This window comes from Hyla sarda, chromosome 3 (genome assembly GCF_029499605.1).
Source record: "Hyla sarda isolate aHylSar1 chromosome 3, aHylSar1.hap1, whole genome shotgun sequence".
NCBI classification, from domain to species: domain Eukaryota; kingdom Metazoa; phylum Chordata; class Amphibia; order Anura; family Hylidae; genus Hyla; species Hyla sarda.
In genome coordinates, this window is record NC_079191.1 from 161,435,472 (window position 1) to 161,454,104 (window position 18,633).

The 18,633-nt window shown below is 46.5% G+C and overlaps 1 protein-coding gene across 1 annotated transcript in view; it reads left to right on the forward strand.

Moving 5' to 3' along the window:
* LOC130361835 (probable cation-transporting ATPase 13A4) overlaps positions 1–18,633 on the forward strand; it is a 103,555-nt gene that overhangs the window by 24,121 nt on the left and 60,801 nt on the right. The window contains exons 9-12 of the mRNA XM_056565393.1: positions 79–210; positions 1,452–1,622; positions 1,848–2,005; positions 6,130–6,318. Coding sequence (XP_056421368.1) covers positions 79–210; positions 1,452–1,622; positions 1,848–2,005; positions 6,130–6,318 — 650 coding nt within the window. The remainder of the gene's footprint in view (positions 1–78; positions 211–1,451; positions 1,623–1,847; positions 2,006–6,129; positions 6,319–18,633) is intronic.

Here is an 18,633-nt window from a genome sequence, read left to right on the forward strand (position 1 = left end):
ATGAGGGCCATTATTGTTCATAGAACTAAGTCGGTCACTCAGACATAAAACTAATATGAAATCTTTATTTTCCTGTAGATTGCAGTCAGTTTGAATCTCGGCTTTTAGTTCCAGGGGACATTATTATTTTAACTGGCAAAAATTTTTTCATGTCATGTGATGCCATATTAATTAATGGAACATGTATTGTCAATGAGGGAATGTTAACAGGTAGGTAAAAACCTTTAGTACTAGTAGCATAAATCATATACAGTATTGATATCCTTGTGTTTTTAAAGTTTTTCACAAGAAAAAGATCTATTGCTTAAATCAAGTTTTTATGTTCAACATATTTTCTAAGAGTTTTTGGGTGATTTTACTATTTGTACTATTATAAAATAATACTATATATAGGATATTCCTGATCTTATACAGTTTTCAGTCTGGCAACTAAGTGTAATAATAAGCTTAAAGGGGTATTCCGGCCCTAGACATCTTATCAGCAGTCATGCCCTCTCCAATTGACATGAATGGAGACGGTGTGGCGTGATGTCACAACCACGACCGCCTGACACCAGTGTTCGGAACATAATGTTCAGAATGGCAGGGTGCCCGCCCGGAGGTCATGGGGGGGGGGCGGCCACTGGGACCCATCACGACCTCTGGGCTGGCACCCTGGCATTCTGATCATTATTAGAACAAACAAAGAACAAAATCACACCTGCACTCACCGCAAGGGTACCACAACTCCGGTCTCACTCGAACGGTGCCTCCAATCAACGATCGGGCATATCAGATGTGGAGCGCTCAGAAAAGGCGACTGCCGGTGGTTTCACGCAATCACTATGCGCTTCATTCGGCCTCGAGGCCGGATGAAGCGCATAGTGATTGCGTGAAACCGCCGGCAGACGCCTTTTCTGAGCGCTCCACATCTGATATGCCCGATCGTTGATTGGAGGCACCGTTCGAGTGAGGCCGGAGTTGCGGTACCCTTGCGGTGAGTGCAGGTATGATTTTGTTCTTTGTTTGTTCTATTATTGACTACTATCTGTTTCACCTAGCACCGCCGATGGGACCCCTTGTACAAGTACCTATCTGTTGTAAACCTCCGATGTGTATCCTTTATAATTAGACCCTGTGGTTGCTAGCAGTGCCACTTGTTTCTGTCTTCTCAATTGATTCTGATCATTATGTTTAGAAGACTGGCGTCAGGTGGTCGTGGTTGTGACATCTCGCCACACCGTCTCCATTCATGTCTATTACTTTGGATAGGGGATAAGATGTCTATGACCGGAATACCCCTTTAAGAATTTGTGCCTCATCTAAGAATACTATAACCATCAACATTTTATTATGATTTTATTTAAGGAAGTGTTAAATATACTGAAATATATAAAAGAACAATACAAGAAAGGTAACCCTGCATTGCATGCTTATCTTTTACACAATATACTATTTCTGGGTTTTCTTAGGTGAATGTATACCTGTGACAAAAACGCAGCTGCCACATGGAGATGACACAATGCCATGGAAAAAGTACAGTGGAGAAGATTATAAGCGCCATGTCTTGTTCTGTGGTACTGAAGTGATAAGAACTGAATCTACTGTACAAGGTCCAGCGAGAGCTGTAGTCCTAAGGACTGGTGAGTGTAACTACAAGTTAAAAGCCCCCTGCCTATATTTAACTGTACTGCACTTAGTGAGGAGGGAGGCCATCTTTGCCTAACTAGTTATGCAGCCTCTTTGTACTCATAAGTCCACTATACAGAAATTGTTACCAAACAGAAACTAAATGCAACTATAATGATTAATTCTGTATTTTGTCTGATTTGTTCTTTCATTTACTCATTTTTTGTTGTTCCTCTTAGGTTTCAATACAACTAAAGGGGATATGGTGCGCTCCATATTATATCCAAAACCCTTAAACTTTAAGCTGCACAGAGATGTTAAATGGTTTTTCATATTTTTGGGAATTCTAGCCATTATTGGCATTTTATATGCAGTGATAATATTTGCACAGAGACAGGTACTGCATGTTTATTGTACATTATTGTTTATTTGTAATAAAAGGGTAAATCTACTAAAATTATTGTGTAACATGGCTATAGAAGAGGCATTCGTTAAAGGGGTACTCCGGCCCCAAGACATCTTATCCACCATCCAAAGTATAGGGGATAAGATGCCTGATTGTGGGGGTCCTGCTGCTGGGGACCCCTGCAATCTATAATGCAGTACATCGCTATCATCAGACCCAGAGCGATAATTGCTCTGGAGGCTGATGATAGCGGGGTGCTGCATGAAAGATTGCAGGGGTCCCCAGCGGCGGGACCCCCACGATCAAGCATCCTATCCTTTTGGATAGGGGATAAGATATCTTAGGGCCGGAGTACCCCTTTAACCTGGAACAAACCTTAGGCTCCCCATGCACCAAACCTACAGCTAATTGATACCTGCTTTGTAAACTGAAATACTTTTTTAAATTTTCTAAATGCAAAATTAAGCAACTGAACCCATTGTCTCCTCAGGATGTATGGGTACATCCTTGGGGGGCAGGGTCACTGGCTTTGAAGTAAGATTTTCCATACAAGGCAGCCTCTGGCTGGTATCAATACTCAGTGCTAATAGTCTACAAAAGAAATCACTGCTGCAAGGCCTTTACATCATTAGATCCTACAATCAAAGTTGATCAAAGGACCTAAATCCAGTAAAATATTTGTGGCAGTAGGTTGGGGTGGCCGATGGGGAACACCATGGGGTGTTCACAGGGTTCTGAAGTTTTTCTTTTTAAAGTAGTAAAATAAAACAAAACCTACCGTATGTAAATGAGTACCCTTGTAATTTTAATCAACTTCAGAATAAAGATAACATGGCATTTTAACTGTAATGTGCACTGCATAAAAACAAAAACTTCCCAAAAGTAAAAAAAAATTGTGTGTTTATTTTTTTCAATTTGCCCCCACAAACATTTTTTGTCATTAAAATGTACTGTACAATTGGTCCCACAAACAAGCCCTCATATAACTCTTTAGATGAAATATTAGGATTTGTGTATTTTTTGAGAAAATAGAAAAAAATTTTAATGCAAAAATGAGAAAATTGCTCTGTTAAAAATAGCTAATATTTCCTACCATGTTGCTGCTGCAGAGTCTGTGTAACTCCTTCAAATAGCTGTATCTTCTATTGCTTTTGACCAGGGCTGGTGCAAGGATTTTTGTCTACACAGACAAAAGTGCATCTTGTAAAAGCCCCCCTCTGCCATCACTGAAGTAGTGTGGATTAAAGCACCTCAGGCAAGGCAGATTATTGTGCGTTCCCCCGACCTGTGAATGTAAGAGAATAGCGCTGCTTGGCAGTGGCACACACAAGATTTTATCATGGGTTGGGGTTTAGAAAAACTCAATAATGCCTCCACACCAGGAAGACATATTAATACTGCAGAGACATATTCCAACATACTGGGCCTCATTAGCTAAGAGTATTGGGTTTTACTGGAGGGAAATATTGCTTCAGACTTGAAGGTTTCCACCTTATTTACTATAGGGATCACAGATTTACAAGTAGGGAACATTTTTTGACCAGCTTTTTCTAGGTGGAAATTTCCAGCCATGTATCCAGAGGTTTTTCTGTGAATTCAATAGTAAATAAGTCAGGTTGTGAAATCACACCCCTTTTTGGGCTGATCAGGCCCCCTTTGTGACAGACCATGCCCCCTTTTCAGCTTTTCACCGTGCAATGTCGGGTTTGTCTTATTTTCCTGGCTCAGACTGGCGCAGACATGTCGCAGACACTCTGCACCAGAATGACCCGACAAAAACTGTCCGGTTTCAGCTTAGTAAATGAGGCCCACTGTTGTTATAGAAAAACCACTATACAAGACCAATATCACCACTACTCAAGGGACAAATATGTACACCACACCATGACCACCACCATTACCTTCATACAGTGACTGGATAATACTACTATATCTGCTGACAGTAGTATTATCCAGTCACTATATGGATATTAGAATAGAAATGTATTCCATGACTAGGGCTCCTTTAACACTGTGTTAAGCAATGTCCATCAGAGGTACACATCATGGGAAAAGCAGATGTGTCCTTCTGATGTAAAGACTTAGTAGGTCCTATAGTAAAACATCTTTTCAGGAATTCTAGCTCAAAAGGATATATTAGAAGTAGAGCAGAAAAAAACCCTCAGGTATGGCGTTGCAGACTCTTGTAGACAGATGAGGTGGATGGCAAAGGTAATAGGAAAGTCCTCAGCAGGACATTTTATTAAAAAAAACAATTTTTTGTTTTTTTAATAAAGTGTCCTGCTGAGGAATTTCCTATTACCTTTAGCATCCGCCTCATCTGTCTACAAGAGTCTGCAGCGCCATACCTGAGGGTTTTTTTCCTGCTCTACTTCTAATATTGACTCCCAGGACGACTTGTTTCCTCCTGCAACCCATCGGTATAGCAGCGACTCGCACTACAGTACCCAGATTATATCGTGGGTGATATGCTTTTTTGCATAGATCTCAAGGTGAGCGGCCATCTATAAGCCCCGTGGGGTTGACCCCCAACCCACCACCCGATCTATTGAGGGTAAATACACGAGGCACCGTCCGTCGGTCCTTTCTTTTCTTTTCTCTACAGAGCTCAAAAGGATAGCCTGTAGATTCATACTGTTCCATTTACTGATCCCTGCTGCTAACTTTCCCAAATATAACTCACATAGGGTACATGGGGTCCTACGGCTGTATTTAATGTATGCACCAGAACCTGTCCTGGCATTTATGTTAAACAGACTTGGCTCTACACTGCTTGATGCAATGTGAAAGCCTAAAATAAAAATAAAGTTATTTCAGGATGAGGTGCTTTTCAACAATGTTTGGTGAAGTTTTCTTCCCTTTTTACCTAAACATGGAGAGAGCCTACATAGACGATTAAAGAAAGTGAAGGATTTGACCCTTTTTAATGAAAGGGGGTTGGTTAACTACAGCATCGATTGCCAACATTCCTTAATTTGTCATGACTATTTTTATCTCTTAAACTGTGTTCACACGTTCATGTTTTTAACTGCAATTTATGAATACAAAGCCAGAAAATGAATTTGCAAAAAAAAAAAAGAAAATAAATCTTAATAAGTCTTGTCTTTATACATTTTATCAATTTCTGGTCTGTTCCTGGCTTTGCTTTCAAGAATTACAATTAAAAACGTGAATGTGTGAACACAACCTTAAGGGCAATGCTTAGGATTGACGATAACCTATTGGGATTAATGGGATTGAATTAAAACAAGAGTTTAAATCTGATATTACATTTTTCACCTCTCCTCGCTCCAGACATATCTCTGCAGTTGTTTCTCCCCAATGCTAATCCTTGTATCTTTACTGGATGGCAGAGTGTGATGTCAGTAGAGTGGTACACAGTGATCCTGGCCTATTTTCATGCTCTGCATGATTGTTTCGGTAATATATTCCCTCATTGCCATTTTATATTGTTTAGAAGACGGTTTGAAATATCTAAATAAGCCAAAATTTTGTTGCTACAGGCAAATGGTCCACTTTAAAAAAAAAAAAAAAACATTTGGTAAATTTCCCAGAATGTCACCAATATGTCTCTAAGCAATTTAGTTTTAATTGCCTTGTCTTTGTTCCCTGTAAAGGAGTAGTCCAGGACTGGAAAACTTATCCCCTATCCTAAGTATAGGGGATAAGTTTCAGATCTCGGAGAGTCCGACCGCTGGGACCCCCTTGATCTCCCGTACGGGGCACCGGCAGTCCGCAGGAAGGGGGCTTGTTGACCACCGCATGAAGCGGCTGCTGACATGCCCCCTCAATACAACTCTATGGGAGAGCCGGAGTACTACCTTTGGCAATCTCAGACTCTGCCATAGCGCTGTATTGAAGGGGCATGTCGGCCTCCGCATCATGCCATGGTCGACACACGCTATCTGGCCAGAGAGCCGGGACCCCATATGGGAGATCATGGGGGTTCCCAGCGGTCAGACCCCCTGCGATCTGAAAGTTATCCTAAGGATAGCCTAAGGATAGGGGATAAGTTTTCCAATCCTGGACTACTCCTTTAAGCCTAACTGAACCAAGCACCACCTTCTACTAATATTTAGCATTTTAATGTTGTTTATTTATATTTTTCATAACAGGTTTCAGCATGGAGAATTATTGTTGAGGCACTTGTGCTTTTAACATCTGCAATTTGTCCAATAATACCTGCAGCTTTAACAGTTGGCATTCTATACGCTCGGAGCAGATTAAAGAAAAAGACTATATTTTGTATTAGTCCAGATAGAATCAATATGTGTGGCCAGCTCAACCTCTTCTGTTTTGACAAAGTAAATATATTCAAATAATAATTTGAAATCTATCACTTTTCTTTTTTAACTGTGTTTTAAATGTATGTATTATCCTGTATGTTTAGCAGCTCAAGTCATTGGGTAACATGGTAGTTAAGCTTATATGACTATATGTTACCTCTAACCACATATTTACATGGGGCTAAAGAAATGTGTTATTATTAGCCTGAAGAAATGTGTTCTCAATTGAGGAAGGGGAGAAAGCCACAGCCCGAGTCCTTTGGCATATGTTTATCTTCCCAAGAACAAAAGGATTAGACAGTTAAAATCCAACGTGCCCAATCCTTCTCTCACCAACATCTGCCATTGAAGGAGGGTCAGGAGGACACTATCCAAATTTAATGGACAGTTAATACCTGGTCCTGCTGAATTCAGCGGGTTAGGCCACCTTGTATGGCCAGCTTAAAGAGTACCTGTGACCAAACTTTATTTTCTAAACAAACTCAGATTATAAATAGCTAATTACTCCCAACACCCCTCCTGCCCTTAAAAAAATATAATTTTGGATCTTTGAAAAGCTCTCTATAATACCTTTCCCTTTGCTCACATTGTGTGAGCTCCCGGCAGGAGAAAGTGGGCGTTCCCCAGCAGGCATAACTTCACTGAAGCCGGCGAGAGCTGTGCCTTGCCATGCCCTGCATGCACTTCCTGAGTTTGGTCTCCACCCAGGCTGGGAGGAGACCAAACTAACTGTTGGACTTGAGGCAAGAAACAGAACAGAGCCACCTAGTAGCTGTTTTTTCAATCACATTAAAAACATTTAAAAGTTGAGAATTTTAACAGCAAGTAAATAGCAAAGTGTCTTATAATTACATAAGGAACAATATATTAAAAGTCTAGTTTGGTGACAAGTACTCTTTAAGGGACCATGAAGGAGATTTATGATTCTTTTCAAACGTATGGCTTTTAACTTACTTTTGCTTACATGCAATCTATTTATCAAATAGTCGCACGACCTTGATAAATAAATGACATGTAGGCAAAACCCGGGAAACCCGCTTACAAAAGCATTTTTTAAAGCAGAAAAGTTTTCCATTGTTATCAGCCAAAGTTCTTTATCTACCCTTTATTACCAGTAGCGTTGCTAGAGAGTGACGGGGAGGGGGGGCATACCGCATCGGGTAACACCCTGACTGGCCTGCCTGGCACTAAATAACTGCACTCCAGCTATCCCGCAACAACCCATCCACCCTGATCAGAAATTAAAAAATATTAAAAACATACTATGCCCACCCCAAATGTGCATGAAGCTGTATTACTATGGATGTTTCTTTTTTTTTTTAAGGAAACATTTTTGTGCCACATATGGTTTATTTATGTAGTCTGTAAAAATGATTACACAATTATTTTGTGCCTTTTTCTAATTTAACACAACATTAAAATTTTGTGGGTACGCCAGCATGTACGTGTCCTAAAATTAACACGTATAGGCTCTTTCAGGTAGAAAGTCCTTTTTTTTTCACTCATTCTTCAGTCTGTCCAATAAATAAGGCCCCAAAATGAGGTGATCACCTCCATTAAATTTCCTAGTAGGGTATATATTACTACTATTTACTTTCCGATCAGTTTTTTTTTAAATTTGTAGTCTGTCTAAATATTTTTACCTTAAAAATATTAAAACTTTGCCAACATCTGCTATTTATTTACAGTGGTTTATTTATAAGAAGTTATACCTGAGGGTTAATATCAGCTGTATATTACAGCTGATGCTCTGTTGCAAAAGGCAGGATCAAAAATAATGCTGCTGCCTTAATGGCTGCATGTTATTAAAGGGGTACTCCGGTGGAAAACGTTATTTATTTATTTTTTTTATCAATTGGTGCCAGAAAGTTAAACAGATTTGTAAATTACTTCTCTTAAAAATCGTAATCCTTCCAGTACTTATTAGCTGCTGCATACTACAGAGGAAATAGTTTTCTTTTTGGAACACAGAGCTCTCTGCTGACATCATGACCACAGTGCTCTCTGCTGACACCCCCATAGAAAACATATGCTGCTCTTGACAGTTCCTAAAATGGACAGAGATGTCAGCAGAGAGCACTGTGGTCATGATGTCAGCAGAGAGCACTGTGTTCCAAAAAGAAAATAATTTCCTCTGTAGTATTCAGCAGATAAGAAGTACTGGAAGTATTACGATTTTTTAATAGAAGTAATTTACAAATCTGTTTGACTTTCTGGCACCAGTTGAAGTTTTCCACTGGAGTACCCCTTTAACAGCAATGGTATCTAAGCTTATAGACAGAGAAAGAAGGGCTTATGTCCCCCTGTAGATCCCTTGCTGATGGGTTGTCACCTGAAGCAGTTCCTGTTTGAGCAAGTAGAAGGCAGAGAAGGTTTTGCAATGATAGACATAATACAATGCAACAATGGAGTACAAATATAAAGAAAAAAAAGGGCAATATGTTCAGAAAAAAGTGTAAAAAATCTGCATTAATATATCAAGCAAATCAATAGTATTATTTGTTGAGCAGAAACCTGAAAGCACTTGTAAGTGGCATTAGAGATCATCAGCAGGTAAGTATATATATTTTTTTGTTTTTTCACTAGCTGAGTACCCGGAGTTGCCCGGTTTTTCCTTCCTAATCCTTGTTGGGGAGGAAAATAAACAAAGGAGGAAGCTTTTGACTTCATATCCCGTCCTCATATATTGTTGTCATATCCCGACCTCCTATCCCGTCATCATATCCTGACCTTCTATTCCGACCTCCTATCCCGACCTCCTATCCTGTCCTCCTATCCCGTCCTCCTATCCCGTCCTCCTATCCCGTCCTTCTATCCCATCCTCCTTTCCCGTCCTCATAGCTAGACATCCTTTCCCGTCCTCATTTCCCGTCCTCCTATCTCAACCTCCTTTCCCGTCCTCCTTTCCCGTCCTCCTATCCCGTCCTCCTATCCCGTCCTTCTATCCTGTCCATCTATCCCGTCCTCCTATCCCGTCCTCCTTTCCCGTCCTCCTTTCCCGTCCTCCTATCCCATCATCCTTTCCCGTCCTTCTTTCCTGTCCTCCTTTCCCGTCCTCCTTTCCCGTCCTCCTTTCCCGTCCTCCTATCCCGTCCTCCTATCCCGACCTCCTATCCCGACCTCCTATCCCGTCCTCCTATCCCGTCTTCCTATCCCATCCTCCTATCACGACCTCCTATCACGACCTCCTATCCCGTCCTCCTATCTCGTCCTCCTATGCCGACCTCCTATGCCGACCTCCTATGTCGACCTCCTATCCTGACCCGTAATATGTGTACCAGTTATTGAAATATCTCCAGCCGTACGGAAGTTATGTGGAAACATACATTTCCCATTGATTTGCATGAGACTTTAAACAAAAACCCTGAACCGCAAAAATGGGGGCAGCTAAGGGTTAAATGAACTATCCTATATTTTAAGTGGATATATAAGTAACATGTGACCAAGTATTATCAAAATATCTTCAGCCGTTTGGAAGTTATGCAGTAACATATATTTCCCATTAACTTGTATGGGACTTTAAACATAAACCCTGCCCCTGGCAAATGGGGGTGAGTAAGGGTTAAATCACCTATCATATGTTTGTTGTTGACATATAAGTAACATGTGTGGGAAGTTTCATGTTAATATCTTTAGCCGTTTGGACGTGATGCTGGAACATACACACATACATACATACACACACACACACACACACGTTGAGTTTTATATATATAGATTCTTGAGCCTCTTTAGGTATACAATGAGTGCTCTGGAATACCCCTTTTAATAGCTGCATTCTTATAGTGTTCATCTTAGAAAAGGATATGGCTGGGGGTTGGGCTGAAATAAAAAAAGAAGCCACACCTGACTGATCCACAGCAACTTCAGCACCAACACTCCTGATCCCTGTTTCTCTTGGCTACTCCCTGGCTGCTGATGACACACCATCTCTGTAGGTACTGCCCCACTAAACCAAGCACTGGCCGCAGCAATGTCCTGCCTCAGTCAATCATTGGCTGAATGGGGCACTTCCTGTGGGGAGGACACTGTTACGCCGAGCGCTCCGGGTCCCCGCTCCTCCCCGGAGCGCTCGCTACACTCTCGCTACTGCAGCGCTCCGGTCAGATCCACTGACCCGGTGCGCTGCGATACCGCCTCCAGCCGGGATGCGATTCGCGATGCGGGTGGCGCCCGCTCGCGATGCGCACCCCGGCTCCCGTACCTGACTCGCTCTCCGTCGGTCCTGTCCCGGCGCGCGCGGCCCCGCTCCCTAGGGCGCGCGCGCGCCGGGTCTCTGCGATTTAAAGGGCCACTGCGCCGCTGATTGGCGCAGTGGTTCTAATTAGTGTGTTCACCTGTGCACTCCCTATTTATACCTCACTTCCCCTGCACTCCCTCGCCGGATCTTGTTGCCATTGTGCCAGTGAAAGCGTTTCCTTGTGTGTTCCTAGCCTGTGTTCCAGACCTCCTGCCGTTGCCCCTGACTACGATCCTTGCTGCCTGCCCCGACCTTCTGCTACGTCCGACCTTGCTTCTGTCTACTCCCTTGTACCGCGCCTATCTTCAGCAGTCAGAGAGGTTGAGCCGTTGCTAGTGGATACGACCTGGTCACTACCGCCGCAGCAAGACCATCCCGCTTTGCGGCGGGCTCTGGTGAAAACCAGTAGTGACTTAGAACCGGTCCACTAGCACGGTCCACGCCAATCCCTCTCTGGCACAGAGGATCCACCTCCTGCCAGCCGGCATCGTGACAGTAGATCCGGCCATGGATCCCGCTGAAGTTCCTCTGCCAGTTGTCGCCGACCTCACCACGGTGGTCGCCCAGCAGTCACAACAGATAGCGCAACAAGGCCACCAGCTGTCTCAACTGACCGTGATGCTACAGCAGCTACTACCACAGCTTCAGCAATCATCTCCTCCGCCAGCTCCTGCACCTCCTCCGCAGCGAGTGGCCGCTCCAGGCCTACGACTATCCTTGCCGGATAAATTTGATGGGGACTCTAAATTTTGCCGTGGCTTTCTTTCCCAATGTTCCCTGCACTTGGAGATGATGTCGGACCAGTTTCCTACTGAAAGGTCTAAGGTGGCTTTCGTAGTCAGCCTTCTGTCTGGAAAAGCTCTGTCATGGGCCACACCGCTCTGGGACCGCAATGACCCCGTCACTGCCTCTGTACACTCCTTCTTCTCAGAAATTCGAAGTGTCTTTGAGGAACCTGCCCGAGCCTCTTCTGCTGAGACTGCCCTGTTGAACCTGGTCCAGGGTAATTCTTCCGTTGGCGAGTACGCCGTACAATTCCGTACTCTTGCTTCAGAACTATCCTGGAATAATGAGGCCCTCTGCGCGACCTTTAAAAATGGCCTATCCAGCAACATTAAAGATGTTCTGGCCGCACGAGAAATCCCTGCTAACCTACATGAACTCATTCATCTAGCCACTCGCATTGACATGCGTTTTTCCGAAAGTAGTCAGGAGCTCCGCCAGGATATGGACTTTGTTCGCACGAGGCGTTTTCTCTCCCCGGCTCCTCTCTCCTCTGGTCCCCTGCAATCCGTTCCTGTGCCTCCCGCCGTGGAGGCTATGCAGGTCGACCGGTCTCGCCTGACACCTCAAGAGAGGACACGACGCCGCATGGAGAATCTCTGCCTGTACTGTGCCGGTACCGAACACTTCCTGAAGGATTGTCCTATCCGTCCTCCCCGCCTGGAAAGACGTACGCTGACTCCGCACAAAGGTGAGACAGTCCTTGATGTCAACTCTGCTTCTCCACGTCTTACTGTGCCTGTGCGGATATCTGCCTCTACCTTCTCCTTCTCTACTATGGCCTTCTTGGATTCCGGATCTGCAGGAAATTTTATTCTGGCCTCCCTCATCAACAGGTTCAACATCCCGGTGACCAGTCTCGCCAGACCCCTCTACATCAATTGTGTTAACAATGAAAGATTGGACTGTACCATACGTCTCCGCACGGAGCCCCTCCTAATGTGCATCGGACCTCATCACGAGAAAATTGAGTTTTTGGTCCTCCCCAATTGCACTTCCGAAATTCTCCTTGGACTACCCTGGCTTCAACACCATTCCCCAACCCTGGATTGGTCCACTGGAGAGATCAAGAGTTGGGGTCCCTCTTGTTTCAAGGACTGCCTTAAACCGGTTCCCAGTACTCCTTGCCGTGACTCTGTGGTTCCCCCTGTAACCGGTCTCCCTAAGGCCTATATGGACTTTGCGGATGTTTTTTGCAAAAAACAAGCTGAGACTCTACCTCCTCACAGGCCTTATGACTGTCCTATTGACCTCCTCCCGGGCACTACTCCACCCCGGGGCAGAATTTATCCTCTCTCTGCCCCAGAGACTCTTGCTATGTCTGAGTACATCCAGGAAAATTTAAAAAAGGGCTTTATCCGCAAATCCTCCTCTCCTGCCGGAGCCGGATTTTTCTTTGTGTCCAAAAAAGATGGCTCCCTACGTCCTTGCTGTTACGCCGAGCGCTCCGGGTCCCCGCTCCTCCCCGGAGCGCTCGCTACACTTCCCTCACTGCAGCGCCCCGGTCGGTTCCACGGACCCGGGGCGCTGCGTTACCACCTCCGGCCGGGATGCGATTCGCGATGCGGGTAGCGCCCGCTCGCGATGCGCACCCCGGCTCCCGTACCTTACTCGCTCCCCGTCAGTTCTGTCCCGGCGCGCGCGGCCCCGCTCCCTAGGGCGCGCGCGCGCCGGGTCTTTGCGATTTAAAGGGCCACTGCACCGCTGATTGGTGCAGTGGTTCCAATTAGTGTTTACACCTGTGCACTTCCCTATATCACCTCACTTCCCCTTCACTCCCTCGCCGGATCTTGTTGCCCTAGTGCCAGTGAAAGCGTTCCTTGTGTGTTCCTTGCCTGTGATTCCAGACCTTCTGCCGTTGCCCCTGACTACGATCCTTGCTGCCTGCCCCGACCTTCTGCTACGTCCGACCTTGCTTCTGTCTACTCCCTTGTACCGCGCCTATCTTCAGCAGCCAGAGAGGTTGAGCCGTTGCTAGGGGATACGACCTGGTCACTACCGCCGCAGCAAGACCATCCCGCTTTGCGGCGGGCTCTGGTGAAAACCAGTAGTGACTTAGAACCGATCCTCTAGCACGGTCCACGCCAATCCCTCTCTGGCACAGAGGATCCACTACCTGCCAGCCGGCATCGTGACAGTAGATCCGGCCATGGATCCCGCTGAAGTTCCTCTGCCAGTTGTCGCTGACCTCACCACGGTGGTCGCCCAGCAGTCACAACAGATTGCGCAACAAGGCCAACAGCTGTCTCAACTGACTGTTATGCTACAACAGTTACTACCACAGCTCCAGCAATCATCTCCTCCGCCAGCTCCTGTACCTCCTCCGCAGCGAGTGGCCGCTTCTGGAATACGACTATCCTTGCCGGATAAATTTGATGGGGACTCTAAGTTTTGCCGTGGCTTTCTTTCCCAATGTTCATTACACTTGGAGATGATGTCGGACCAGTTCCCCACTGAAAGGTCTAAGGTGGCTTTCGTAGTCAGCCTGCTGTCTGGAAAAGCCCTGGCTTGGGCCACACCGCTCTGGGACCGCAATGACCCCGTCACTGCCTCTGTACACTCCTTCTTCTCGGAAATTCGAAGTGTCTTTGAGGAACCTGCCCGAGCCTCTTCTGCTGAGACTGCCCTGTTGAACCTGGTCCAGGGTAATTCTTCCGTTGGCGAGTATGCCGTACAGTTCCGTACCCTTGCTTCAGAATTATCCTGGAATAATGAGGCACTCTGCGCGACCTTTAAAAAAGGCCTATCCAGCAACATTAAAGATGTTCTGGCCGCACGAGAAATCCCTGCTAACCTACATGAACTCATCCATCTTGCCACTCGCATTGACATGCGTTTTTCCGAACGGCGTCAGGAGCTCCGCCAGGATATGGACTCTGTTCGCACGAGGCGTTTCTTCTCCCCGGCTCCTCTCTCCTCTGGTCCCCTGCAATCTGTTCCTGTGCCTCCCGCCGTGGAGGCTATGCAGGTCGACCGGTCTCGCCTGACACCCCAAGAGAGGACACGACGCCGCATGGAGAATCTCTGCCTGTACTGTGCTAGTACCGAACACTTCCTGAAGGATTGTCCTATCCGTCCTCCCCGCCTGGAAAGACGTCCGCTGACTCCGCACAAAGGTGAGACAGTCCTTGATGTCTACTCTGCTTCTCCACGTCTTACTGTGCCTGTGCGGATGTCTGCCTCTGCCTTCTCCTTCTCTGCTGTGGCCTTCTTGGACTCTGGATCTGCAGGAAATTTCATCTTAGCCTCTCTCGTCAACAGGTTCAACATCCCGGTGACCAGTCTCGCCAGACCCCTCTACATCAATTGTGTAAACAATGAAAGATTGGACTGTACTATACGTTTCCGCACGGAGCCCCTTCTAATGTGCATCGGATCTCATCACGAGAGGATTGAACTGTTGGTCCTCCCCAATTGCACTTCTGAAATCCTTCTTGGACTTCCCTGGCTTCAACTCCATTCCCCAATCCTGGATTGGTCCACTGGGGAGATCAAGAGTTGGGGGCCCTCTTGTTCCAAGGACTGCTTAAAACCAGTTCCCAGTAAACCTTGCCGTGTCCCTGTGCTTCCTCATGTAACCGGTCTCCCTAAGGCCTATATGGACTTTGCGGACGTTTTTTGCAAAAAACAAGCTGAGACTCTACCTCCTCACAGGCCTTATGATTGTCCCATTGACCTCCTCCCGGGCACTACTCCACCCCGGGGCAGAATCTATCCTCTGTCCGTCCCAGAGACTCTTGCCATGTCTGAATACGTCCAAGAAAATTTAAAAAAGGGCTTTATCCGTAAATCCTCCTCTCCTGCCGGAGCCGGATTTTTCTTTGTGTCCAAAAAAGATGGCACTCTACGTCCTTGCATTGACTACCGCGGTCTTAATAAAATCACGGTTAAGAACCGCTACCCCCTACCCCTCATCTCTGAACTCTTTGATCGTCTCCAAGGTGCCCATATTTTTACCAAACTGGACTTAAGAGGTGCTTATAATCTCATCCGCATCAGAGAGGGGGATGAATGGAAAACGGCATTTAACACCAGAGATGGACACTTTGAGTATCTGGTCATGCCCTTTGGTCTATGCAACGCCCCTGCCGTCTTCCAAGACTTTGTTAATGAAATTTTTCGTGATCTACTATACTCCTGTGTTGTTGTATATCTGGACGATATCCTGATTTTTTCTGCCAATCTTGAAGAACACCGCCAGCATGTCCGTATGGTTCTTCAGAGACTTCGTGATAATCAACTCTATGCCAAAATAGAGAAATGTCTGTTTGAATGCCAATCTCTTCCTTTTCTAGGATACTTGGTCTCTGGCCAGGGACTACAAATGGACCCAGATAAACTCTCTGCCGTCTTAGATTGGCCACGCCCCTCCGGACTCCGTGCCATCCAACGTTTTTTGGGGTTCGCCAATTATTACAGGCAATTTATTCCACATTTTTCTACCATTGTGGCTCCTATTGTGGCTTTAACAAAAAAAAATGCCGATCCCAAGTCTTGGCCTCCTCAAGCGGAAGACGCCTTTAAACGACTCAAGTCTGCCTTTTCTTCGGCTCCCGTGCTCTCCAGACCTGACCCATCTAAACCCTTCCTATTGGAGGTTGATGCCTCCTCAGTGGGAGCTGGAGCTGTCCTTCTACAAAAAAACTCTTCCGGGCATGCTGTTACTTGTGGTTTTTTTTCCAGGACCTTCTCTCCGGCGGAGAGGAACTACTCCATCGGGGATCGAGAGCTTCTAGCCATTAAATTAGCACTTGAGGAATGGAGGCATCTGCTGGAGGGATCAAGATTTCCAGTTATTATTTACACCGATCACAAGAACCTCTCCTACCTCCAGTCTGCCCAACGGCTGAATCCTCGTCAGGCCAGGTGGTCTCTGTTCTTTGCCCGATTTAATTTTGAAATTCACTTTCGGCCTGCTGATAAAAACATTAGGGCCGATGCTCTCTCTCGTTCCTCAGATGCCTCTGAAATTGAACTCTCTCCTCAACACATCATTCCTCCTGACTGCCTGATTTCCACTTCTCCAGCCTCCATCAGGCAAACTCCTCCAGGAAAGACCTTTGTTTCTCCACGCCAACGCCTTGGGATCCTCAAATGGGGTCACTCCTCCCATCTCGCAGGTCATGCGGGCATCAAGAAATCTGTGCAACTCATCTCTCGCTTCTATTGGTGGCCGACTCTAGAGACTGATGTGGTGGACTTTGTGCGAGCCTGCACTATCTGTGCCCGGGATAAGACTCCTCGCCAGAAGCCCGCTGGTTTTCTTCATCCTCTACCTGTCCCCGAACAACCTTGGTCTCTGATTGGTATGGATTTTATTACTGACTTACCCCCATCCCATGGCAACACTGTTATTTGGGTGGTCGTTGATCGATTCTCCAAAATGGCACATTTCATCCCTCTTCCTGGTCTTCCTTCAGCGCCTCAGTTGGCTAAACAATTTTTTGTACACATTTTTCGTCTTCACGGGTTGCCTACACAGATCGTCTCGGATAGAGGCGTCCAATTTGTGTCTAAATTCTGGAGGGCTCTCTGTAAACAACTCAAGATTAAATTAAATTTTTCTTCTGCATACCATCCTCAATCCAATGGACAAGTAGAGAGAATTAACCAGATCTTGGGTGACTATTTACGACATTTTGTTTCCTCCCGCCAGGATGACTGGGCAGATCTTCTACCTTGGGCCGAATTCTCGTATAATTTCAGAATCTCTGAATCTTCCTCCAAATCTCCGTTTTTCGTGGTGTACGGCCGTCACCCTCTTCCCCCCCTCCCTACCCCCTTGCCCTCTGGTCTGCCCGCTGTGGATGAAATTTCTCGTGATCTTTCCACCATATGGAAAGAGACCCAAAATTCTCTCTTACAGGCTTCTTCTCGCATGAAGAGATTCGCAGATAAGAAAAGAAGAGCTCCTCCCATTTTTTCCCCTGGAGACAAGGTATGGCTCTCCGCTAAATATGTCCGTTTCCGTGTCCCGAGCTATAAGTTGGGACCACGCTATCTTGGTCCTTTTAAAGTTTTGTGTCAAATTAATCCTGTCTCTTACAAACTTCTTCTTCCTCCTTCTCTTCGTATCCCTAATGCCTTTCACGTCTCTCTTCTTAAACCTCTCATCCTCAACCGTTTTTCTCCTAAATCTGTTCCTCCCACTCCTGTTTCCGGCTCCTCGGACATCTTCTCTGTCAAAGAGATTTTGGCCTCTAAAAAGGTCAGGGGAAGAACTTTTTTTTTAGTGGATTGGGAGGGTTGTGGTCCAGAAGAGAGGTCCTGGGAACCTGAGGACAATATCCTGGACAAAAGTCTGATCCTCAGGTTCTCAGGCCCCAAGAAGAGGGGGAGACCCAAGGGGGGGGGTACTGTTACGCCGAGCGCTCCGGGTCCCCGCTCCTCCCCGGAGCGCTCGCTACACTTCCCTCACTGCAGCGCCCCGGTCGGTTCCACGGACCCGGGGCGCTGCGTTACCACCTCCGGCCGGGATGCGATTCGCGATGCGGGTAGCGCCCGCTCGCGATGCGCACCCCGGCTCCCGTACCTTACTCGCTCCCCGTCAGTTCTGTCCCGGCGCGCGCGGCCCCGCTCCCTAGGGCGCGCGCGCGCCGGGTCTTTGCGATTTAAAGGGCCACTGCACCGCTGATTGGTGCAGTGGTTCCAATTAGTGTTTACACCTGTGCACTTCCCTATATCACCTCACTTCCCCTTCACTCCCTCGCCGGATCTTGTTGCCCTAGTGCCAGTGAAAGCGTTCCTTGTGTGTTCCTTGCCTGTGATTCCAGACCTTCTGCCGTTGCCCCTGACTACGATCCTTGCTGCCTGCCCCGACCTTCTGCTACGTCCGACCTTGCTTCTGTCTACTCCCTTGTACCGCGCCTATCTTCAGCAGCCAGAGAGGTTGAGCCGTTGCTAGGGGATACGACCTGGTCACTACCGCCGCAGCAAGACCATCCCGCTTTGCGGCGGGCTCTGGTGAAAACCAGTAGTGACTTAGAACCGATCCTCTAGCACGGTCCACGCCAATCCCTCTCTGGCACAGAGGATCCACTACCTGCCAGCCGGCATCGTGACACTTGCATTGACTACCGCGGTCTTAATAAAATCACGGTAAAGAACCGCTACCCCCTACCTCTCATCTCTGAACTCTTTGATCGCCTCCAAGGTGCCCACATCTTTACCAAACTGGACTTAAGAGGTGCTTATAATCTCATCCGCATCAGAGAGGGGGATGAATGGAAAACGGCATTTAACACTAGAGATGGACACTTTGAGTATTTGGTCATGCCCTTTGGCCTGTGCAACGCCCCTGCCGTCTTCCA